This window comes from Mirounga angustirostris, unplaced genomic scaffold, assembly GCF_029215605.1.
Source record: "Mirounga angustirostris isolate CCGP_5_RB_7025 unplaced genomic scaffold, mMirAng1.0.hap1 SCAF_17, whole genome shotgun sequence".
Taxonomy (NCBI): domain Eukaryota; kingdom Metazoa; phylum Chordata; class Mammalia; order Carnivora; family Phocidae; genus Mirounga; species Mirounga angustirostris.
The window spans coordinates 34,258,930-34,283,636 of record NW_026991725.1 but is presented as its reverse complement, the minus strand read 5'-3'; the positions used below and the strand labels follow the sequence as shown (position 1 = coordinate 34,283,636).

The window sequence follows — 24,707 nt, the reverse complement described above, 5'->3', positions numbered from 1 at the left end:
AGGGCACGTTCTGCATGGAGCACTGGGTGTTATGCACAAACAGTGAATCATGGAACACTACATCAAAAACTAATGATGTAATGTATGGTGATTAACATAACAATAACAATTTTTTAAAAATAGACATTGAAAATTATTGTTTTGCTCTTTGGTTGATATCTCTTTTGTCAAGATTTACTCTCTTCCACTCCCACTTACACTAAAAGTGAGCAAAGTCTTTAATTTGGGGAATAAATTGCCTTTGGATCAGCACAAATATTACAAGGTGTATTTAATATAAGCCCCATACATAGTGCATAAAGAGACCTTGTTTTACTTTGTGGAACAGTTTATGTGCATATTTGGGTGTTAATGAGTTAAAATCATTTCATTATCTGGTCTGAGTAGGACACCGGGCACATTACTAAAATTCATAATAAATATTATACTCTCTATGAAAGTAGCACTTCTTCTGATAGGAGTAAAGCAACAGATTTTATCCTTTTTAGGGTTTGGGTTTTTTTTTTGGGGGGGGAAGCTTTCACTGCTATGGATCCTCTCAGAAAAAGATACATAGATACACAGTCTTGCAATCAGTCTTGTGAAGTTCACAGCCCCTGTGAAGCCATCCATGGATCCCAAAGCACCCATGACAGCTTACTCTGATCATACCCAGAGCTGTCCATTCAGCACCAACGAAGCCCCTCACATTGTTGGAAAGAACACAAGCCCACCCAGCCTGAGGAAGAAAGTAGATTTCAGTTACTGTTAGATAGTTGATAGGCGTGTACAAAGCTGAGTGTCTAGAATGTGATTCATTAGATGGTGTATTTGAATTTCATTCAGCATTTTGGGGGGTTAAGGCAGTCATATTACCCTATTCACAGAAATAGGGTAATGAAAACATTGTATGCAGATTTTATTGTATAGATATTATGGCTGGAGATACTGCTGGTGCACCAATACAAACTCGTTTTTTTAAATGCACTACACCCTCAGTAAATTACTGAAATCAGGGTACTTTACCAAATATAGTTTTACAATTAGAAATGGATACAGTTCTCTGGTGACAATACATTGAGACGGCTAGCCCATCTCCTAGAAGCTTGATAATTTCTTCCCTCAAAAGATCGAATTATTGGGTGGGGGGGAGAAATTTGCTGAATTTGCTGAATTGTTGCCCAAGGTTAGGATTATCAACTACCGGATATATATTAAAAAAAAAAAAAATCTGATCACTGACCTTTGAAATGTATTGGGAAGAACTGAAGCGCTAATTTGGGTGCCTTTCATTGTTTGCAAATCAGTTATTTCTAAGGTGCCTAGAAGCCACAGCGTAAAATATTCCTTCCCTTTCAAATTTGTGCTAATGCCCAAAGGACAGAGCTTTCCTGTGTTCGCTCCTGTAAGGAAAACGGAAATCCATATTACTGGTCCATGTGTATTACACATCTTAAAATATCTCCGTCTGCTTCTAAAGTTTCCACAAGAGAATGCCTGCAAGTCTTTCATGGATTAACAAGAGGGGAAAAGGAGAGTTTCAATGGAGCTTTTCCCAACCACATCTTCCCACGTCTCCCTGCCTGTCACCCCCACCCACACCTAGTCAACGTGTGGCATCCCTTAGCTCTGGATGCGCTCTCCATCCACATCCAACAGCTATTAACTTGACATTTTCCGTAACTCCTGACCACAGGAGACATTCGTTTACTAAATGCCAGGCTATATAGGACAGAGAAGATTCTTTCCCACAGTCACCAGGATGGGGTTGTGTATTTAAGGAGGCTGAGCCCCACCCCCACCCCCAGAGTTTCCAATCTGATGTTAGAAAACGTTGCCATTTTGTGCAATCCCCACAACACTTTAAAGGAGCAAGCAGGGTATTTTTCTAGCGGTGAAGTAGGATTGTCTTTCTGAACGGTGGTAGAATCCGTCTTTGACATGGCCCTTAAAGGATTAATTTCTTTTTCCTTCTTGAATCGGGGAATGAAAGTAGTTCATGTGTTCTACCAGCCACTGATTTCAAGAAGTGCGCCTAGTTTTTCACATTCCATCTGAATGGCAGGAGTTGCCTACTAACAAACCCCAAGTTCCAAAGCATAAGGTCACCTTGCAAGGCGGCGGTCTCCATCGTAGACATTTCTCAGGAAGTGCCTAGAAGTGAAGAACAAATTATCTGAGGTCTCGTCTTCCCAAGCCTCTTGCCTACACCATGCATGTGGTGGGTGTGGAATCTCCCACCGCCTCCAGCTGGGAAATAGAAATGTCTGCCATTGCTTTAAGCCCAAGATTATGGATTTCTGTTCCTAGCCCCTCGTTTCCCTACTTTTCCTACTTTGGAATGTAGGTTCTGCCCTCACACCGCCCCCCCACGCCCACAGTGAGCACCATTCTCAGGACGCACCCTTGAGAGAGACAGTGTATGTGTCGGAACCTCTTTAAGGTCTCCATATAAACCTTTAATATTTTGGCAACAGGTTTGGAGATCTATCCATCTGGTGGCACCCTATTCAAGCCTTGGAAATAAGTCCCTTTGCTTCTTGGATCCACCAATCCCTTTCACCTCAAGGCTCAGTCCCACCCTGCCGATGGTAAGCACCCTTCCTGCTGTGACCATGACTGCTGAGTTACCAGGTGACCTCCCCTGAACCTCAGCCCCACTGTCTCCTTCACTGTAATCCCTCAATGACATGAAGAACACAGGGACAAGTTCAGCTCCCCGGGGCTGCCTACTATTCTCCATCTCTCCGATATTGGCCCAACCAGTCTAACTTTGTACGTCGCTTCCCTCAGCCCTGAGCGGGACCCAGCTCTCTCTTCTGCCTGCACTGTAGCAAAACAAAGCGCCACCTGAAAGCCAACCCAACTGCTCAAGTCCTGCTGGTCTCCCCCAGAACCCCTGGGAAAATACACATACCCTCATTCCACCCTTTGCAACCTGACCAGCTAGGCCCGGCCTTGGGTTTCTGGACTTCCATCTGCAGGTCTTTGCTCTTACTTCTCTGAACCACACAGTGCACCAAGGTCCTGGTTTCTGCAACTCCTCAAATTGGGCCATTTAAAACATTTGTTTCTTTGGGGCACCTGAGTGGCTCAGTCGTTAAGCGTCTGTCTTCGGCTCAGGTCATGATCCCAGGGTCCTGGGATCCAGCCCCACATCGGGCTCCCTGCTCAGAGGGAAGCCTGTTTCTCCCTCTCCCACTCTCCCTGCTTGTGTTCCCTCTCTCGCTGTGTCTCTCTCTGTCAAATAAATAAAATCTTTAAAAAAAAAAATTTCTTTTTTTGGCAGATGAGAAAATGGAAAAATTGTTCTCTGGGTCAAGAAAGTTAGAAAACATTTTCTTGGTTTTAATGCAAACCTGAAAGATATACAATAGGGACCAGGCCCTTCTGTAAAGAGGTTTAACACCTCTACTTATGAGCTGCATACATTTGAGTGAGTTGCTGAACTTCTGAATATCCGTTTGGGGTCCGAAACCTCAGGAGCTTCCCAGATGAACTCTGAAACTGGTCCCGCACACAGAGGGCCAGGAGAGATGAAAGACACAGGCAGGCCACTCCAGAGGGGAGGCAGTGGGTTCAAGAAGCAAAGGGACTTACTTCCAAGGCTTGAATTGGGTGCCACCAGACAAGTAGATCTCCGAACATGTTGCCAAAATCTTAAAGGTTTATATGGAGACTTTAAAGAGGTTCCGTCCCACACATACACCATCTCTCTCAAGGCTACGTCCCTGAAAATGGTGCCCACTTGGGTGTGGGGGGGTGGTGCAAGGGCAGAACCTACATTCCAAGGACAGGAGGGGGTGAGGAGCCTCTGAATGCCAGAGGCCAGCTCACAGGTCAAACAACTGTCCTGTACTCTTGGTGACCTCTTTCACCACCATTTCTCCAACTGTGAAATGGGAGAACCAAGAGCACAGGCCTGCTTGACATTTTGTAAGGATTGAATGAAACGATGATACATCATGACTGTTATTCTTATTTCAGATATGTATCTTTTTAAAGCAAAATGTTAAGCTTTCTTACTGGTATTTTTAATTTCTAAAACTTACACAGAACTGTCATATATTGAAAACTTACTGCACATGGTCCTTACCAAGCATGGTACCCTGTTAGCAGAAATGTACGCATGTGGGAACCGTGTCCTCACACAGCATGGTTCTATGAGTTGAGATCACCACATGCAAAACGAGGGCTGTATGCCAGGCAGTGTTAGATTCTTTTTGTCTTTTTTTTTCTAGGATTTATTTATTCATTTGGGGGGGAGAGAGAGAGAGAGAGAGAGAGAGAGAGAGAGAGAAAGCATGCAGGGAGGAGGGACAGAGGGAGAGAGAAACTTAAGCAGACTCCAGGCAGAGCAGGAAGCCCAACTTGGGGCTTGATCTCACAACCCTGAGATCATGACCTGAGTGGAAATCATGAGTCAGACACTTAACTGACTAAGCACCAAGGTGCCCCTATTTTCTCTTTCTGAGGTAGGAAACTGGGTCTTAGAATGAGCCAAGATTCAAACCCAGATCTGAATAGCATCAAGGACCACATGCTTTCCACTGACATATATGTGGTGCTTTCTCAAAGAATAAAGTAGGATAACAAAGTATAGATGTTTTTAAGGTCTCAGTCCACAGAGAATACCTTCTTAAGTATTTGATAAATTGCAAAGACATTTTCACTCAAATTTATTTTTGTGTTCAGCATTTATATTCCAGCAGCCTATGGTATTTTATTATCGGTTCTCTAATCTTTGTAAAAAAAAAATCATATATGGAGTCTGCTCTCTTCTTTTGATGTCTCTTATTTCAACCTTAATAAATACCCTGAAATTTATTTCAATATACATTGGATTTGCCATTTCCAAAAGTGGTTACGTCACTGTTGTAATCTCATAAAGCAGGGTTTGCAGAAGTAAAATGTGTTGGTTTTATCACTACGTGAGTAGGTAAGCAAAGCTTTTAATCTGATACAGGAACTGAAAAATACAAGCATTTGTTTGTGACATTGAGATCAGGCTCTGGTATATAGTCCTGCATGTTCAGCCAACAATAGCTAAGTCGTATTGTGATGGATTGGAGTAGGGGGTCGAAAATGCCTTCATCCTCGAGGTTGCCTACTTACCTTTCCTTTATCCATTGAATTTTATTGGTTGAAAAAGGATTTGATCAGAGGACCATATTAGGAAAACTTTATCGAGTTATAATAACGTAGCTGACACTGGGCTAAGTGGTCTATCGCAACACCCCACTGAATCCTCAGATACTCTCTACAGTAGGTCCTGTTATTGGGGCACCTGGGTGGCTCAGTCAGTTAAACATCCGACTCTTTTTTTTTTATTTTTTTATTGTTATGTTAATCCCCATACATTGCATCATTAGTTTTAGATGTAGTGTTCCATGATTCATTGTTTGTGCATAACACCCAGTGCTCCATGCAGAACGTGCCCTCCTCAATACCCATCACCAGGCTAACCCATCCTCCCACCCCCCTCCCCTCTAGAACCCTCAGTTTGTTTTTCAGAGTCCATCGTCTCTCATGGTTCGTCTACCCCTCTGATTTCCCCCCCTTCTTTCTTCCCCTCCTGCTCTCTCCTTTTTTTTTTCTTAACATATATTGCATTATTTGTTTCAGAGGTACAGATCTGAGATTCAACAGTCTTGCACAATCCACAGCGCTTACCAGAGCTAAACATCCGACTCTTGGTTTCAGCTCAGGTCATGATCTCATGGGTTGTGAAATCGAGCCCCAAGTCGGGCTCCATGCTCAGCATGGAGTCTGCTTGAGATTCCCTCTCCCCTGCCTCTCCTCCTGCTCTCTTTCTCTCTCTCAAATAAATAAATAAGTCTTAAAAAAAATAAAGTAGGTCCTGTTATTATTTCCATTTGAAGAAGGAATAAACTGAGAGGCAGAGAGTTGAAGACATGTGTCCAAGGTCACACAGCTAGTAATCGGTGGAGCCAGGATTTTAAACAGCCTGTGGACTGGAGCCATCCTCCTATTTCCATACCGACTCAAGCTCCATCTCTTGCTCACTTCCACTATTTAAAAATAATTCCTCACCCATTTTATTAGCATTATCAAATCATATTTCAACTACATTATCCTGCAAAAGTATGTCATGAATCATAGATATTTTTGCACACAAACATAATTTTCAGATAAGCTAAATTAAAACTCACTGGCTCCTTAATTGCTCGAGAAATGGCTTATTACATAAATGAACAGAATTCGTGTTCTTTGCTATTGGCAGACATTGCCACTTGCCCTAGGTTTGAGGCTTGAAACAGACCCAATCCCTTCTTCCTTACGAACTATCGTTTAGGGAATTGGAGGCTTTGGCACATCGGTCTTTATGTTTATCTCCAGCAGTGACTCATTTGATTCCAGTGATTGAGTCCCAAAAGCCAACCAGCTCCAGGAGCGGATGGCCCATCCAAAGATCACTATCTGACTAGTGAGACCAATTTAGCCACTTTATGGTGGAAGTTGTGAATTGCTCAGAAGTTTTCTAAAGCACACAATGTCACTGGCTTGACTTTCCCGGCTGCCAAATTAGAGGAGCCAAGGGCGATGGCATGTTCTCGATAAACAGTTCTGCAGCTGTTGAAAAGGTCAAGTGGTTTAGCAAGTTCTTGTCTAAGAACAGCTCTTTGCCTCCCAGTCCATGGGGTCACTCCAGATCAGGGGAAAACTGATTGCTCTTAACCGAGCTGACCATTCTTAGGCAAGTAGCATTAAGTTCTGAGTCTGCCACTTGTCCTTCCTTACAGGACAGAGAACCACCCCTTGCCAAGGAAGGTTCTGGCAGTGCAAGGAAACCCAAGGTGAAGTGCCTCGAGGCCCAGCTGATACGAGGAAGTCACCAAATTTGGAAACAGTGGAAGCACTAGGTCATACTCCAAGCTTTAGTCACTACCTCCCGAGCTCCTTCACTTTGAATCCTACACCATGCTCTGCATCCCTAAAGCAGCCTTCCCGTTGGAATCTATAAAACACTTTATAGATGGAAGGTGTTCAAGCCTAAGGGTCATTTTTTGCCTTCATGAGACTACTTTTCATTAATCCTGCAATGAAAAGAAAAAGGAAACTGTGCTGAACCAAACATCAGAATACCTATATACTTAATAAACCGGAACACATAAGAGTCCTCCACCCAATATAGACTTTCTACTTTATAAATCTGATTATCACTTCCAGAGGCATCTTTTGTCTGTAACATGGAGTCAATGTTGAAAGAATTATATTCGAGGTCTGACCGTTGAAACTCCAAAATTGGGTGAGATGGACAGACGGCCACTTCTTCAACTATCACGTGAATGTGAGTCGCCTGGGGGTGGTGTTGCACGCTAGGCTCTTCTCTGCATTGCTAGCTGGCTCCTGGGTGGTGGCGCAGATTGCTAGAGCATTGAAGAGCAAGAACACAGAAGGCAAATTCCAGGGTGTGCAGAGCTTCACAAAACCGGTAGAGCTCTATCAAACCTGAAAAGGGGTTTTCAAGAGCTAATGCCCACTGAGTGACTGATGCTGAGTTTTGTTGGCAGAGTTATAGGTCTAGCTTCGCTAAGACTTACATGGTCATAAATGGTTAGAATGCCCACTGAACAGACTGAAAATTCTGCTCTTGTCTAGTATAGTCATTGAATAATCATTATAGCAAGACAGCAAGAAATGAAAAGAGAAAGCAATCTTTTTGCTTTTTATAGGCAGATTCCATTTCCCTGCTCCTATACTCTGTACTTTTCTTCCAAATGCTTCTTCCTGATAATTTTTTTCCTCTGTGGATATTCCTGAAAGACATCCCTTATGCTCCAATTTACTCAAGAATTATACCTTTGGGATCATCAGGGCATCATTGTGTGGGCAGGTCCCCGCACTGAAAATTCCTAATTTGGGTTTATTGCCAGAGAAGTTGATCTCTTAGTTTTCAGCTGGAGCTGGAGAAGAGTGAGCACCACAGTAACGAAAGGAGAGAACCATGTTGAGACAAGTTAAGTGAAACCATTGCTGATGTTCAGCCCTGGGGAAAATGGCTGAGGTCCTTCAGCTCTTCAAAACTTCCCCCAAGACAATCAGACTCATGCATAAAGATGTAGGAATAAGGATATTTATCAAAGGAATCAAAAAGGAATAATCAAAATTTCCACCAATGGGGAAGCAGTTAAATATATACATGTATTTACTGGAATATTAGACAGCCATCAAACACGGGGATGCCATCTGCATTAATCAACATGATAAGATACCCGGGGTATAATTTGGAAATCAAGGCAGGTCACAATAGCATAATCCCATTAAGGTTTTGTACCTCTGTGTGTGTATGTGAAAGTATAGTACAATATACTTTCAAGAACATATGAACAATTAACCTGGAATTGTGGATCGTGTTTATTTTCCTGCATGTATTCTCTAAGTTTTCTCATAATGCATTATTTTTGCAATAAAAAACAAAGCTATTTGAGGAGAAAACAGCTACTCAGCAAGTATTTATGAGTCCTGACGTCTGGGGTGCTGGAGAAGTACTAAAAGAATTGATGAGTTCTCTCTGTGTTACTTTCATTCCAATTATGGCTTCAGACTTTTTGGGCGGAGATGGCTACTTCATCCTCTACAGGATAACATCATTTTGACCAAAGCACTTGCCTTGACAAAACTGTGGATAATAAATGAATGGAAATTAATTCCATCATTAACTTTAGTACCTTTCTTCTACTGCCTCTGGACCACTAATTTAGGAAAGAAGGAATAAGATCCATTTTTAAAGTTCACAAGTATTTACTAACTTATCGAACTGACCAAGCATGTAGCTAGTCTTCGAAGATGCCCACACCATGAAACGCAGTCCCAGTATTCGGCCTGGGGCTTTTGGATGACTAATTCGGGGGATATCCAACTACCCTGGAAAGATTCCAAGTACTCTGAGATGCCAGGCTCTGAAGAGCCCGCGGTAGACACACAGAGGCCGCCTCAAGGAGAGATGCCTCATTAGTCCCTGACCCAGCCCAGTCCAGCCACCCCAGCCTGGGCACCAGACAGGTGGCATGAGGACATTCCCAGTAGCTCTTCCTCCAGCTACCTGACTACAGATGCATGAAAGACGACAAGCCAGAAGCACCCAGCTGAGCCCAGCCAACCCACAGGACTGGGAGAAATAGTATTAAAGCCATTGTCTGAAGCTACTAAGCTTTGGGGTTTGCTACGTCACCGCAGATAACCAAATCACCAAGGAACAACCACGAGAAGCTTTTGTTATTAACCCGATCGCCTTCTCCATGTTCCACTTTAATTTGGTTTCCTACAAAATCTTGAGTAAACAGGGACTCATTTTGATGGGGGCAAATTAGTGTCAGTCAACATGAGAAGTGTGCAAAAGAAGAAGGCATTATACCCATCCAAAGGAAAAAACTTTAAGATCTGATGATATTTTAAAAGTTGGAAAATAAGGAATACTTATGGAGAACTGTGTAAAACACTTTCATAGATGATGCCTGAGAATACTGTGTTTGTTTATGCCTTCCCCCTGCACATACCCACACCCCTTATAGGAACTTAAAATTCCCAGCGCCAGGGAAGGTCTATCACTTAGAAAAGATGAAGGATTACAGCAATTTTAAGACAGTGCATGGGCAGGACTTCAAAATCAGTATAACAGAGTCCATTGGCATTAGGAAGTGACTTGAGCAACATATGCAGAAGTAGGGTGAGCCCTCCACTTCGATTCTAACCGCAGAAATGACGTCCACCCAAGGTGAAACACTAGGGGAACTCCAAAAGGAGTCTGCTCCTGACTCAGCCACATCAACCTGGTTAAGCAATAAGCAAGACTGAGGGGAATGTGCACCTCTGGGTATAACTGATGATGCACTCAAACTGGTATAACATTAAGGTCTAGCCAATCTCTAAACTGGATTAAGGCAGATGCAAGTCAAATAGTTCCAGGCACTCAGTTGATAGGAGAAATCAGAGAACTCTGCAGACCCAACCATATATACTTGAAATAACATTTCCTTTCCCAGAACGTCTGTATCACAGCACTGCCTGATGACGTAAGGCAAATTTCCTAGTATTATGCATATTACATAGAAGACCAGGAAAAATTCGAATGACTAGTTGGCCTAAAAGTTCAGTGTCAGGAACCCATGAAAGCCAAGAAGTCTGGGTCTTAACCTTTTCATTTAAGCCATCTGGACCCAGCCTCCCCACACCAACTGATTTTAATAATGTGATATTGGCCTTCACGTCTAACCTAGGAATATGTACTACCCGAAGATTGAGTCTGAATGAGCTGAAGATGAAGTGAGTCTGAAGATGAAATGAGCTTCTAAGGAGTCTTCGAGACTACAACACTGTTGTTCTGTTATGCTTTGTTCCATTCTGTTTGGGAAGTGGAAATAGGAAAGCAAAAAGAGGGTAAATGGTTCAAGCCAAGCTTTTACCTGCAGAGCTTCTATACCTCAAAGCAGCATCCCTGGAACAAAGAATTCCCATGAACAACTCAATTAATATACAGACTCGCTGCACTTTTTTAAATGTCTTTTATTGGTTGTACATTTTCTTATGAGATCAACACACCATTTCTTTCAAGGACACCTTGCTCCTGAATACGGTACGTTATTTGGCCTAGCTATGAAAGTCATAGCAAGCACTTTGACAGAAAGAGGTGGATGGGTGTCTTTTGCCATTATTCCTGTCTTCTCTATCTTCAAATTGTTGTTTGAGTCAGTTCATAGATTGACACAACATTGAACACAACACACACAGTGTGAAGTTTTGCATACACACACACAAACATCCGGAGACTGTTACAGTGTCTGCGCTCTCTCCTTCCTCCTCAGCAGCAGTATGAAACTGAAGAATATCCTGAGATAGGAAATCAAAGTACAAGCTCCTCATCAAGAGAGGAGTCCCAGTTTGACTGAATGTCCCAATTTCATCATCCTTTTGAGGTCACCATACGAACCATGTAACAACCACTTAGTTTAACATCTCAGCCATTTCCTTGGTCAAAAACACAGAGTCAATGAACTATTTTGTATCACATCAGAACTTTACTCTTCCTCTACTGTGCTCTTAGATCAGAAAAGAGAAGGGAAATTATAATGTTATGCTTTTTACAAGATACTGTGATTGGAAATTTCACCACAGAATGACCTATGAAAGGCAAAATTACCCCCCACCTTTGGCAATTATTAGAATTCCTCGTTTACTGACTGAGAAGAAGCCAGTCATCCAGGCTGTTAAGTATGCCCCACCAATGGTATTTGCATGAAACGATGAATTTCCCAAAAATAAGGACCTAGGACAGGTGGCTTCTCCAAATGTTAAAAACAAACATGGTGTCTTTAAAGCCACATTATCCCTCAGGTCAGTATATTTCTGCTAATTCTGTCAAAACTTAACCTACATCAACACCAATGCTTTCATCTACCCCAAGTCCTATGCATTGGCTATTTCCCTGGTTTCAGGATTTTGAGATAACATCACCGTTCACAATAAGCAGTAGTTCAAAAGAAAACACCACCACCACCAATGCACACAACCTAGGTAACAGGAAAACTACGCTAAAATAAAAATGCATGGTGGTCACCAAAGCTGGTATGGCAAAGACAACAAAAGGCATGCTTCCCCACAAAACAGGTATTTTTAAATACAATCCTAGAGCTTGACTGAAGTTATCAATTGATAGTCATAATTTCCCTTTCCTGGACAATGGTGAGAAATGAAGAGAGCAGCCCCACATATTTGCTTATAGGGAAAGAGAATGAAGTACATACTCCCTGACTCCTTTCGCTCTGCAGCTCACAAGCAAAAAGTTCCCAGGGCCAAAGCATCAATTTCACATTCACCTCATTCCACCCACATCCTTCACAGGCCTTTATGAACTTCTAATGAATTCCATACTGGGCAGTTCAGTCTGCCTCATTCATAAAGAGAAGACAGTGCCATCCATGAAGAAGAGATGATTTCCACCAGGCAAAGCTAGCAGCACATAATACATAGCAGGAAAGATGGGGGAGTCAGTCAATGAGGGAATCCACAAAATGGTAGTCATTCTGCTATTTCACACTTCCCAGAGACACAGTGCTGGAGATGGGTTTCGAAGGATAGGGGTGCACAACCTCTCAAATCTCCTTTCATAATATTTTAGGTATTACGAAGAGATTGCAGGGCCTCTTAACTAACATATGGAATTACTTCTTTCCTAGCATCAGGGGACTGTAAAGACCAGGCATGTGTCCACTTGCCCTACAGCTGTCTTCACAGTAAACATGGCTTACCAACAAATGTGGGGTGCAACACAGGAGAACAATCATATATACAAACAGAAAACGTCTATCATAAAATTCACACAATGTAAGGGGGGGAAAGTATGTATGGTTCTTTTCCTTATAAGACCAGATTAATAACTGGAAGCAGCATTTTTCCGAGACGAAACTAAAGCACGAAGGAATCTGGGGCAATCTGCCTATTTTACTAAAATTCTTGTAAAGTTCAATTCTGTACAGAAGTTACATCCAGCATCCCATCAGGATTTTCACAAAATATATAGAAAAATGTTTGTGTCTTTAAATAAAGAATTTGAACTACATCCCTAACACCTTTCTCAGCTTTAAATGACCTAATGTGATGATTCTGTGCAGTAAGAAATACGTTCCAATCATGGAAGGTACTTACATAACGAAGACATTTTTCCTTTAAAAATACCTGTTATTTTACAAAAACATCATTTTGGTTCCTATAGAAAATCACTCAGAAAATAAACTTGAGACTATAGAAAAAACTAAACACAGGGGTATGATGACAGAGAAATTGTCTGAATTTTCTTAACTGAACCTCCTCAGGTGGCTTTTTACAGAGAGACTGGCCAAGAACTCCATAAATTGTTGCCAAATATAACTTTCTGACACATACAGAGGTCTAAAATGGCTGCCGGAAAACCCTGGCTGTTAAATTGGGTTGACCGGCTAACGTGCCACTATCAGAATCCACCACAGACCACGTGCGTGTAGAAGGCACCTGACAGGTTTCAACCAATGCCGAAGCATCCCCTTGGGTTCAGTTCGAGACAGGTAAACCACCAGTTTTCAGCTTCTAAAGGCTGTATCAGTTTCCCATTACCGTTCACCTGTGAACCCCAGCGAGGGTAATCGTTAGCTTGACTCTCTCACAGGACCCTTCTCTGTGCCCAAATTGTACTTTTTCCTACACGTCAATGAACAAAAATGGCAACTCCCGCCCCTGCAAATGTAGAAATTTCGATATTCCATGGCCCATCGAGAGCCCAGGCTTGCCCCTCCTTGCCACTGAGATCAGGTTATTTGCAACCAGTTTAGAAAAATAAGCAATTCAAGACTCTCCATGCCTGGCCATCACATATTGATTGTTTTGCCTTTTCTTTCAAAGGATTCATGCTTAAAAATTTAAATAAATGGCCCTCTCTTTTGGCCCTTCAGCCTCCAAGCCCTGTTAGCATCCTGAATGTAGCAGAAGCCAGAGCAGACATTGTTGGCTAGGAAATTTCCCAGATTCTTTGGCGGGTCTTCAAGTAATCATTTCAACCAAAGTTCCCAAGCCTTTAATAGCCTTAAAGACTTTCCAGTTAAGGGGAACGATAATGGTAGCCAAATACTCTGATTGGAGGTTGATGGGGTTTTCAGATGGGCATCACACTCTTCATCCTTCATCAAATGGTCTTCCCTTCACGACAAGAGACCCCCAGGGGTACCACGGAACAGCCTATAAACCACTTCTGTGCCCTCTCTCCCCAAGTACCAAACACACACTAGGTCAGACAATTTGAGATCAGAAGAAAGTAAAAACCACTTTTTCCACACAATTCCCTGCTTCTGAAAATGCAAACTAGCTTTGAGTGTTATGTTTTAAGATTTATCAATTCTCCTCTCCTGATGAAGACCTATAGTGTTTTTCTCAGAACATTCACAGCCCTCTACCTTCTGGAGAAAGTATGCACGTCAGAGAAGCTCTGGTGTTCACCTTTCTGTCCACGTCAGCCACCAGAACTAGAGATTAAAGGGCTTGGTTTTGTGTTCCTATTTCTTTACCCAGAGGGTAGCTGACCAATGGGTTGTTTACTCTCAAAATGCTGTAAGGCCACTAATCATTTATCTTTTTTTCTGGGTGTCACCAGTTTAAGCTGGTGACTCAGCAGAATCAATAATACTAGGGAAACAAGAAAATTTTCTGAGATCCAAATCAGTGCCACTCTCTAAATTTCTTTAGAGTTCAGTATTTTTAAGAAAAAAAAAATTAACATTTAGCTTTTTGATAGGTCTTTCCAGAGGAGATCATGTCCATAGTAATATTGAAAATAAGTTAAGGGATACACCTGTCTGCCAGCTTCTTCTATCATGGGGACCCTGGTTAAGCATCGCTCCTTGCACGTATCCTTTCTCCCAGCCCCCAAACCTAATTTCACATCACTGTTCAGCTTAAAGTCCAGAGTCTACAGACAATCTCCTAATGCAGGGGCCTGACTTGCTTTGTTGACATACCTTGCGTACCCCAAGACAAACAAATGTTCATAATGACCAAATGATGCTAACTGCTCATTTCCGGCCACAATTACTTCAGAGGAAGATACCCAATCCAGCAGTCCTTCTGTACAGGCCGGATGGAAGTTTTATTATAAGGTCTTACAATCTGAATGAGGGTTTTGCTAAAAGTTCTCTTAGATATCCCTTACATTTTCAAGATTTGGGAACAACGGAATCCACATTGTCAAACCAAGGCAAAAACTGCCGATTCTTAGTTGGATCTGTTCCTTTACACAGAAGCGTTCAGTCGGCCCAGGTCACATGGGCCTGGTGCAGGACGAACAAGCAAATGCAATCAAGGGAACCAGGAAGGACCACGTGGCTTGGTCAAAGCCACAAACTCTGGGGGCTAGTTAGGAAGTTCTGCTTCCTACTTTAAGACGCAAGTACATGCCTAAACATTCCCGTTCGTTCCCTGAAATCCATCTCCAAGTCAGAAGAGCATTAGCCTCATTCCTTGAAAGAGACCCTGAGTCCCAGAAACACAAAAGTGGACCTGGGAGAAAACCTGCATGTATCCCGACAAAGAGCCCACAGAGAAATCTTTCCATACTGACACCTCCAAGACAGAAACACAATGCAAATCTCCCCAGACCTCATTGCAAACTCCCGAGGATGAAGGGCGCAGTGTCGTAGTTACTTCAAATAACAATATGAATGATGTCAAGATCCTGACAGTCCCTGGGAACTAGGTTGGATATTTTTTAATTCTATTAACACATGTTTGTGTTAGAGGGGATATTTTTTTCTTTAAAAAAAAAAAAAATCTCTACCACAAAGTCCTTGACCTTGCTTTGTGTTTCTACTTAGGGCCCAGTCCCCTTCACCTTAGATAGGAAAGAGGCTTTTAGAGAAATTTTGCTTGAGAAAGGAGTTTGGGTCAGGAGCCAAAAAGATAAACCCCGATGTTAAGTGTTGATTCCAAATGAATCCCTTAGAAAACCCAAAGTATATTTGCATAGCTTTCAACAGTGCCTCTCTAAACCTCAGCAAAAGGACTCATCTTCTTTGCGGATACCAGGAACGAGTGGTGAGTGATGTGCTTGGTGGCAAGGTGCTTTCCCCAGAAGGATAATGTCATTTTTGGAGGCTCTGGAATTCAGGTTTTGTTTCCCTAGGCGAAGAGAAAACATTCTTTCACGTAAATTGCCAGATCGAATACTTAATACTCAGGCAGTTCCAAATGTTCTTCTAAGTATAATTTATGTTTGCCTGATGATGCGGCAGGAAGAAAACTTGTTTCTGAATAATAAAGAGAAAACAGCATCAAGTCAGATGTGTTGGGCTGTTCTGGGAGAAGAAGGGGGAACTGGGCAGCCTAGGTGGCAGACAGGTCTTGGTATAGGGTTCCTTTGGCAAAAAGGGCACAAGTGCTGAGAGAAGGTGAAGCAAATTATAGTTGTTCTGGTCCCACAGGGAAGGCAAAGCTTACACTAGAGACGAGGCGGCCCAGAAACTCAACCAGGGCTGGCAACCCAAGATCATCACATCAGAAAGGAGGCATTTTGCATAGGCCCCTTGGGATAGAAATTTAGTGACGATTATAACAGTGCTCAAGCGGTGGGCCTAAGTCTCCTGTCACAGTGAAAGCCCGGAGCTCTGAGTCTGCTTTCGAGCAAGTATTGTGACCCCAAACTTTGTCTGCCTTACTTACTGTCTTCCAAGGTGGCCAAAGAGCTCAGGTGGATGAATTGGAAGATTTTAAGAATTCTATCTGCCACTACTGGGTATTTACCCCAAAGATACAAAAGTAGGGATCCGAAGGGCTACGTGCACCCCGATGTTTATAGCAGCAGTGTCCACAATAGCCAAACTGTGGAAAGAGCCAAGATGTCCATCGACAGATGAATGGATAAAGAAGAGGTGGTCTATATATACAATGGAATATTATGCAGCCATCAAAAGGAATGAGATCTTGCCATTTGCAACGACGTGGATGGAACTGGAGGGTGTTATGTTGAGTGAAATAAGTCAAACAGAGAAAGACATGTATCATATGACCCCACTGATATGAGGGATTCTTAATCTCAGGAAACAAACTGAGGGTTGCTGGAGTGGGGGGTGGGGTGGGAGGGATGGAGTGACTGGGTGATGGACACTGGGGAGGGTGTGTGCTCTGGTAAGTGCTGTGAATTGTGCAAGACTGTTGAATCTCAGATCTGTACCTCTGAAACAAATAATGCAATATATGTTAAGGAAAAAAAAAAAAAGAAGATAGCAGGAGGGGAAGAATGAAGCGGGGGAAATCGGAGGGGTAGACGAACCATGAGAGACGATAGACTCTGAAAAACAAACTGAGGGTTCTAGAGGGGAGGGGGGTGGGAGGATGGGTTGGCCTGGTGGTGGGTATTGAGGAGGGCACATTCTGCATGGAGCACTGGGTGTTGTGCACAAACAATGAATCATGGAACACTTCATCTAAAACTAATGATGTAATGTATGGGGATTAACATAAGAATAAAATAATTTAAAAAAAAAGAAAAAAAAAAGAATTCTATCTGCCTTCTACTTCTGAGGGCGCTAAGACCTCCCAAATTCTCACATCCTAATGTGGTTCGGAGGAAAGGAAGACCAAATGATTAGGGTCCAGGTTCATGATTCCCCCTGCATGGGCATCACACCACAGAGAGAAATGAAATGCAAAGCTCAGAGACAACAAGAATATCGTTGCCGTCTAAGAGAAGCCTGCCTTTTATTTCCAAGTTGAAGTAAGTTATATGGGCTATCGTATAGAAATGGAAAAAGTAGGTACTCGATCTCAACTGAGGAAAACTGTCCCATTGGCTTCCAGGGCAAGGAATACTTACCTGAGAAAATGAAGAGGCCATTTCCATTGGACTGAACCGTCTCCCCCCTTCCCAAATTCATTTCCTATGTCCATCTTCCTAATCTGCCTCAATAGTAGCTGAGCTCAGTATTCACTAAATGGAAAAACTCTATATACAGAGCTCATCAATTAGTTTTGTATTTTGATCGTCTAGGACGGGTGCTGGAAATCCACAGCCTGTGTGCCAAATCCAGCCCATTACCTGATTTCGTAAATCAAGCCTCACTGGGGCACAGACTCGTTAATTTATGTACTGCTTACGGATGCTCCACGTTCTGCAACGGCAGACCCAAGTTGTGGTAACAGACTAATGGGACACAAAGCCAAAGATACTTACTATCTGGCCCATTACAGAAAAAGCTTGCCAGTCTTGGTCTAGAATGTCACAGCCCACATTCTACAGAGCAGAGATTATTGATCCTATGGGGTCTATAAACTGGACTCCATTCCCTTTCCCTCAACAAAAAATGTTTGCAAAACTATGTGTTCCGTGTACCATGTGCATTTTCCTAGGGAAAAGGTCCTAGCTTTCAACAGATTCCTAAAGAAATCCAGAGTACCCCAATTAAAGCCAAAGAAAACCAAAGAGTATCTTTAGCTGCCAGCATATTTAACAGTGCTAAAACACACACACACACACACACACACACACGCACACAGCCCTAGACAAGAGGAACACAGACCTTCTCCAATAAAATATCTTTTTTTTTTTTCCTATTCTAATAGGGTTTGTTTGGCAGTTTCTTTGCCCTAGATTTTACTCTGGCAATTTTCCATCTGAATATGTAAATTTTCAGGGGTCCAAAAATCTGCACCTTCTACTTGCTAATTCAATAAAAACGGAAGATTGCTTTAAGCCAGGAAATTGCCCTCTAAGCCATAGACAGACACTAAGACAAAATCCCCAGCACAATAGAGGTTTAATTCATTTTACTCGATCTGACCACCAACTCCAGTGAATTCTATGAATATATGAATCTTCCCTTCAAGGTCGGAGGCAGTCACGTGGCCAGAAAAGCATTGGGGCGGAAAGTCAGGGACTAAGTAAGCCATGTACTTCACTTTCAGGCTGAAGATAAAGCGTTTCATTAGACAACTTTGGAAGAAACAGAGTAGTTTCTCTCAGCAGAGCTGATAAAGGCTGTTGGTCAGCAGAGGCATTTTTAGTGTTAAAAACTGTGAAAACATTAGCCCCTCTCTGTCTCCTTTGTCATCACTTTCCAAAGACACTAAATCAAGTGCTCTTGGAGAAACCAGGAGCCCCTTTAGTCTCAGCGCTGGCTTCCTCGAATGCTGAGGCTAATGAGTATCTCATGTCCCTAACTAGGACATCCGACGTGGCAGAAGTGACCAACAGCAAAGGAAGGTAGGACCACCATTAAAAAGCTAACCAACCAGAGGCGAGCAAAAACAATAATAATCATGATACACAACGAGTGAAGTTAAGATAGAGGATCGAGTAACCTGAGTGTACGTACAGGAGACTTCCAACTTCCAACAACTTAAATATGGTTTGTGTATCTCCATTTTTATTTTAAAATTAGTTTAGAACTTGTAACAGTTCTCAAAAAAAAAAAACACCCCACATTCTAGAATTTAGACTCATAAGACTATCAAGCCATTCTACGTTAGCACAGAAGACATCTAATCACCATGGAGCACATCATTTCTATGGGGAAAATGTATCCCAAGGTTCAAATCAGTATTCCGGGAACGTGCCGTCTCTTGAGAAATTGTAGGTCAATTCTCTCTTTCAAAGGTACTAGACCAGTGTCCTCGACCGTGTTGCGCATCAGAATCACAAACGGTGTGTGAGAAAGACCAGTTCTCAGGCCCCACCCTGGACCTTGGCATTGGTAGTGTTCACCAGCTCCCAGCGATTCCAGTGTGCATGAGACTGAGAACCATTGATGAACTCCTCCTCTACCTCTGTATGATTGTTTTGGAAGCTGAGGCCCTGGGCCCACACACTAGAGAGGCATACACAGGTGAACGAACACACCGGTTAAGACTATTTCTAAGCAGAAACCACACTGAACAGCAGGTAAGAGTCTCTGACTCCGAGCAAAAAGATGTTTTCCTTTATGTATTTCACCAAAAACTGTCATGGAATGACCTCCGATTTTTTTCTACTACTTGCTTTTTTTCATAAGATGGATGAAGGAAGGAAGGAATACGGTTGTGTGTGTGTGTGTGTGTGTTTTTTTTCTCTTGATCTCAAAGAGAGAAACTGCCAGATTTAGGAAGGTGGGTGGGAGAGTGAATGGCCGTAATTAGTAGGATAACACACCTTTTCTGGCTGGAAAAAGATGAGGACAGAGGTAGCTTTCAAGAAGATGAAACTACATTTGATCAACTGGATACAAAGAAGTGTATGGAAGTACCACACTCACTCGGAGCAACTGCTATGAGTAAAACAGAGGTCAAGGGGAAAACACGGACACAGAAAAATAAGAAAGAGCACTTCAAAATCTAAAAGGGGAAGAGGGGAGGATTTTAGGGAGCAGTAAGTCCCATATCTGTGAACTTGAGGCAAAGAAAGAAACAGTGAGTTCCCTTCTTCGTGTTTAATGTGAATTCTCCATCCTTGTCCTCCAAGAATAGGCTTATATCAACCCAATGTCCAAAAGCAATGTTTCTTTGTTATTATCGGTCTTCAATTTCCCTGTATCACTTCACTCCTTTTTCAAGGAATCTAGAGAACGCAGGGGCATATTTAGCCCTGAGAAAGGGCTTTCGTTGTGTTGTCCACCTGCCAGGGACCCACAAGGGCACCAGCCTCCTCCAGCCAAAAGAGCTACTGTGTGCTGCTGGAGAAAAATGGGCCTCACCTCAACCTGTGGAAATCTGGCAATCTATTCCAAGGAACGAATTCAACCCTCCCCATTAACCCCTCACCTTATCAAAGAACTTTCATCGTCTCCTATTGCAGCCCTCCCATTAACAGTAAGGCTTCTTTACTGAACAAGAAATAAAAAAGAAGAAGGAAGCAAAAGGGTATGTGAAGGATTGCCACAAAGGCAATCCTTGGGGCTTACATATCATAAGGAGGGGCAGAAGCAGAAGAAGGCACCGATTCTCTGTGTGGTTCGACATGATATCTCCTCTCAGAATTGACACACGTCCTCTTTACTAGATAGAGATGTTCACAGAAGCCACTTGGCAGAGCTTGTGACTTATCAAATACACACACACACACACACAGAAGGAGAGACAGGTGATATAAAATCGCATTACGAATCACATTCCATTAATACCACAAATGCCAAGAGAACCAAATTCGTGACTCTGAGATCAAAGTGATTTTATGTTTTCCAAAGTTAGGAAAAGGGTATGACCGGGATGGCTCGCCACTTCCCCTGAAATATTGTGGTTATGACCCAGGAGTTGAGCAGAAATCCGAGGATGTGGCAAGTGGCCACCACAGCTGGAACAGGTAGGTTACAATACTCTTAAAGATGCATATTAAATAATTTCTTCTGGACCACAGACACGATTGAACTGAAAAAATAAAAGCCCTATAAATATTGCCAACCCAACCTTGTCTTTTGTATCTCCCTCCTTGCATAAAATAGCATCTTTGCAACCAAGCGCTGAAACATAAATATTAAAATAATAAGTGGGACAAACTACAGATCTACTTACAATTTCATCACTATGGTAGCACCTTGTGACCAGGGCCAATGCATTCGTTTCATAAAGAACAAGAGAAGTCTGAGAAGCTTAAGGACTCATATGACACCTCATTAAATATTTAATCACCCTTTTAAGTCCTAAGCCTTTGTCATATTTCATCCATCTAGACAGTTCATTCTATACTAGAGATTCCAAGGCCCCCTTTGGAGGGGAAAAAAAAAAAAAAAGAAAGAAAATGGGGAGAGAAAAAAAAACCTTCTGAGAGGCAGGATTAAATTATCTCAAAGATGAGTTTCTATTGGCGCTTTTGTGAACCTCTTCACCCTGTAAACCCACCAATCCACAGGAGGGCCAACCGACTGAGTCCACGGTACTTAGTCTCCAAGAATCAGTTTTACAAAAGATGCCACGTCTGTTGCTTTGGATTCATGTAGGGTGAAAAATGGATGTTGCTGGGAAAGAAAAGAAAAACACATATTAATAAATATTGGCCACCGACAATATAGGAGATTCACAGATGTGTTTGGTCAACAGATTCAAATAACCCCTATCAGGGTTAAACTGGACTCTTCCTACCTCTTCCCAAATCAAGTACACATCCAGTGATGTGGGCCTTCTAAAGATACCTTTTATCTTGTATTGTACCCCTCCCAAGTTGATATCTGTTTCCATGACAGAGTATCTATTGCTTTATGAAATAAATCTGTAATCAGGATACCTAAATCCCACCTGTGGTGAAATACAAGGATTTGGGCAAAGATGGCCCAAACTCTGATTTACCCATAACCTTGTCCCCTACAAAGTAATTTTAGATTGATACAGGAAAATAATGAGAAATCTCATAGATTTGCGCACATCGATTTCTCAGGAAATGAATGGTAGAATGAGAATCCAACTGGGTAGCACAGCAAATGAGCAACGTAGTGCTTTCCCCGGACTCTGGAGAGCTAGTTTGGACTGAAAGAGTTAACAAAGCCACTCTCTAAGCCACATTGACAGCCATGAGTTATACTTATGTCTATCTTGATGAAGAGTTGATCCATCTGGAAAATAATGTCGACTGCCAAACTCTAGGTATGTGCAGGGAAACTCAACTTGGAGATTAAAGATTGAAAAGCAAAAAGAAAAAGAAAAAGAAAAGAAAAGAAATGGTCTCTATTCACACAGCTTTCAGATTAAGCAAGCTTTACAAAAACGCCAGGGCTAGCAATCTGCTGGGGAAATAGGCATAGTGGGTCCAAGAGGCCACACATTCCAAAACAGTTCTGAAGAGAATGAAACATTTTTCTCTGCACCAGTACAACCCTCCCCGAAAGGCTCAATTTTGTTACCGTAAGTTCCCGGCTGTCACCCTGGAACCTCACACCTCTAATTAAAAGGATACATCAGCTGATGAACCACAGTGCTCACAGTGGAAACAGAATCAAACCAACAAACCAAAAAGGACGATTCCTTCTGATAGAACCCAGTGCCATGTACCGCCCCCCCCACCACCACCACCAGTCACGGCCACCTCCCTGACTGTCTGGTGGCATTATTTTCAGCGACTAGGTTGAGAAGCTAAATAGGAACGTTTTTGCATGCAGACATGTAGATGACTCACTCCATTTCCCCCTGCCATTGGGGATGTTAGTTTATAACCTTCATGTTGCCTAGCTGTAGGTTTTCTAATTATATTTGTTTTAGACCTGACAGCACAGGGCTACATGAGTCAGCTCTGTGGGGAACTGAATGCCCACCCGTGGAAGTTTTAGGAAACAATGCAAATGGGAAAGGAACAAAGAAATAAAACCCAAATGAAGGTAGGTGGTCACTGGTAAGTGTCGTGACTCAAAAAAATGATAAAGAGGCTTTCTGCTCTGGCCCATCTGGAAGATACAGGTTGGGTGTTGGCTCACAGACTCATGCCCACCGTATTCACTGAAGATGCCGGGTCCTTCACCCTGAGCTCCTTGTACAAATAAACAGCAGCGTTACTTCTGATTACTAAGCTCTTACACAGCACACTTACCAAGTACTTTACCATCATGCTCATTAGCTTTCCCACATCCTCTTGACATCTGGTGATCTTTCAATGTACTTAAAAGTTTTTACTAACAAAATAGGACATGTCAAACCTCAGATTGTCTCAATGACTACTTTCGATGCCTGCCAACCCCATCTTGCCTCTGGTTCTGCTCTGGCTCTTAGCTCAGTGAATGTAGCCTTAGTCTGTGAATGAATCAAATAACCTGATCTAAAGTCTTTACAGAAAAAATCCGCAGGCATCTTTCAGTTTATTCTCTGGGTAAATGCTGTGAGAGGCAGAAGGCAGGGGGCGGAGGGGAGAGCAGGCAGGCATATCAAAATGGAAAGTGTGAGTCGCCTTCTTGTGTGGGTTTTGAGACTGTAAAAGGTTGGGAGGGAACCCAGTCCCCTCTATAAGCAATGGACTAAGAATAGCAAGGCCAACAACTGGGAGGCGATCAAATGAGGCACCATGGATTCATCCCCAGGCTAGGTTTCTCAAAAAAGGAGCCAGGTACAGGAAGGGAGGACATTACCAACAGTCGTGCCTCGAGAAAACATGGAGATCCAAGAACACACCACCAGGAACATCAGGGCAAGCCCCAAGTACCAATGGTCGCCATATCTTCTACACAACACATCACCCCTTAAGACTATGACTTTCTAGGGGTTCAGTCATCCTTGCTTGACACTGTGATTCCATCTAGAACTTCCCAGATATTTGAAGAACATAATCACCTCACTGGGCAATCACTTGTATCACCTGATTATCATTTCTGGTGGTTATCATCTGGGACACGGGTCAACAATCAATGGTCCAGGGGCCAAGTCTATCCCACTGCCTATCTGTGAAATAAAGGTTTTTGGAACACAGCCCCACCATCTGTTTACGTATTGAATATGGCTGCTCTCTCACAGCAAACAAGAGAGTTGAATAGCCACCCACAAAGCCTAAAATATTTACTATCTAACCCTTTACAGAAAAAGTTGGCTGGTCCCCACTCTAGAGGAACACATCCTACTGAGTCATGTCCCCCAGTGGGAGTTTGAGAGAACAAGCAAATGAGATGATGTGAAAGCATGTATACCCCTCAATCCAAGTTGGGGGTGAGGGGAGCAGTTGAGATTTCTAGAAGAGGTACACATCTGGGTTGGGGCCTTAATTATACCGCCCTTCACCTGGAAAAAAGGATTTTTTTTTTCCCCTTTCTTCACCAACTCCTACAATTTAAACAATAGTCTCTCAGCAAGAGTTTTCCCAATGCTAAAGTCAAAGAGTTTGGACTCAGATTTTCCACTTAAAAACCTCAATTCCACAGGAAAGCAGAGAGCAGTTATAGCCTTAGAAGGCAAGTCCATTTCCAGTACCACACAGACTAGTGTCGTAAAAAGAAGTGGGGGGAGGGGGATGCACATGATTTTGTAACATTAATATGTAGACCGTAAAAGACCACAGCATTAGAACATACTGGAAAGTGGAATGCAACATCAGTTGCCCGTGTATACTAAGCTAGAACTCAGCACTTTTTTTCTCAAGTATGTTCCTTTGAAACCTCTGATTAGAGGTCACTTGGAAGGAAATAAAAATGTTCTGCATTTTAAATAGCCAGAAATATATAGAAAATGCTCTTTTATCTGAAAATAGGGACAAACAAGGCAAGTTTACAGTAGGACCATGTCCATTGCACTTGATGTGAAATTAATTTTAAAAT

General features: G+C 42.5%; 1 protein-coding gene across 5 annotated transcripts in view; it reads right to left on the bottom strand.

The window, feature by feature from the left end:
- Positions 1-12,403: 12,403 nt before the first annotated feature.
- Positions 12,404-24,707, bottom strand: part of MAP2K6 (mitogen-activated protein kinase kinase 6) — a 116,198-nt gene continuing 103,894 nt past the window's right edge. For all 5 annotated transcript variants that reach the window (XM_045888561.3, XM_064582448.1, XM_064582449.1 and 2 more), the window contains one exon: positions 12,404-21,440. In XM_045888561.3, coding sequence (XP_045744517.1) covers positions 21,363-21,440 — 78 coding nt within the window. In that variant the 3' untranslated portion in view covers positions 12,404-21,362. The remainder of the gene's footprint in view (positions 21,441-24,707) is intronic.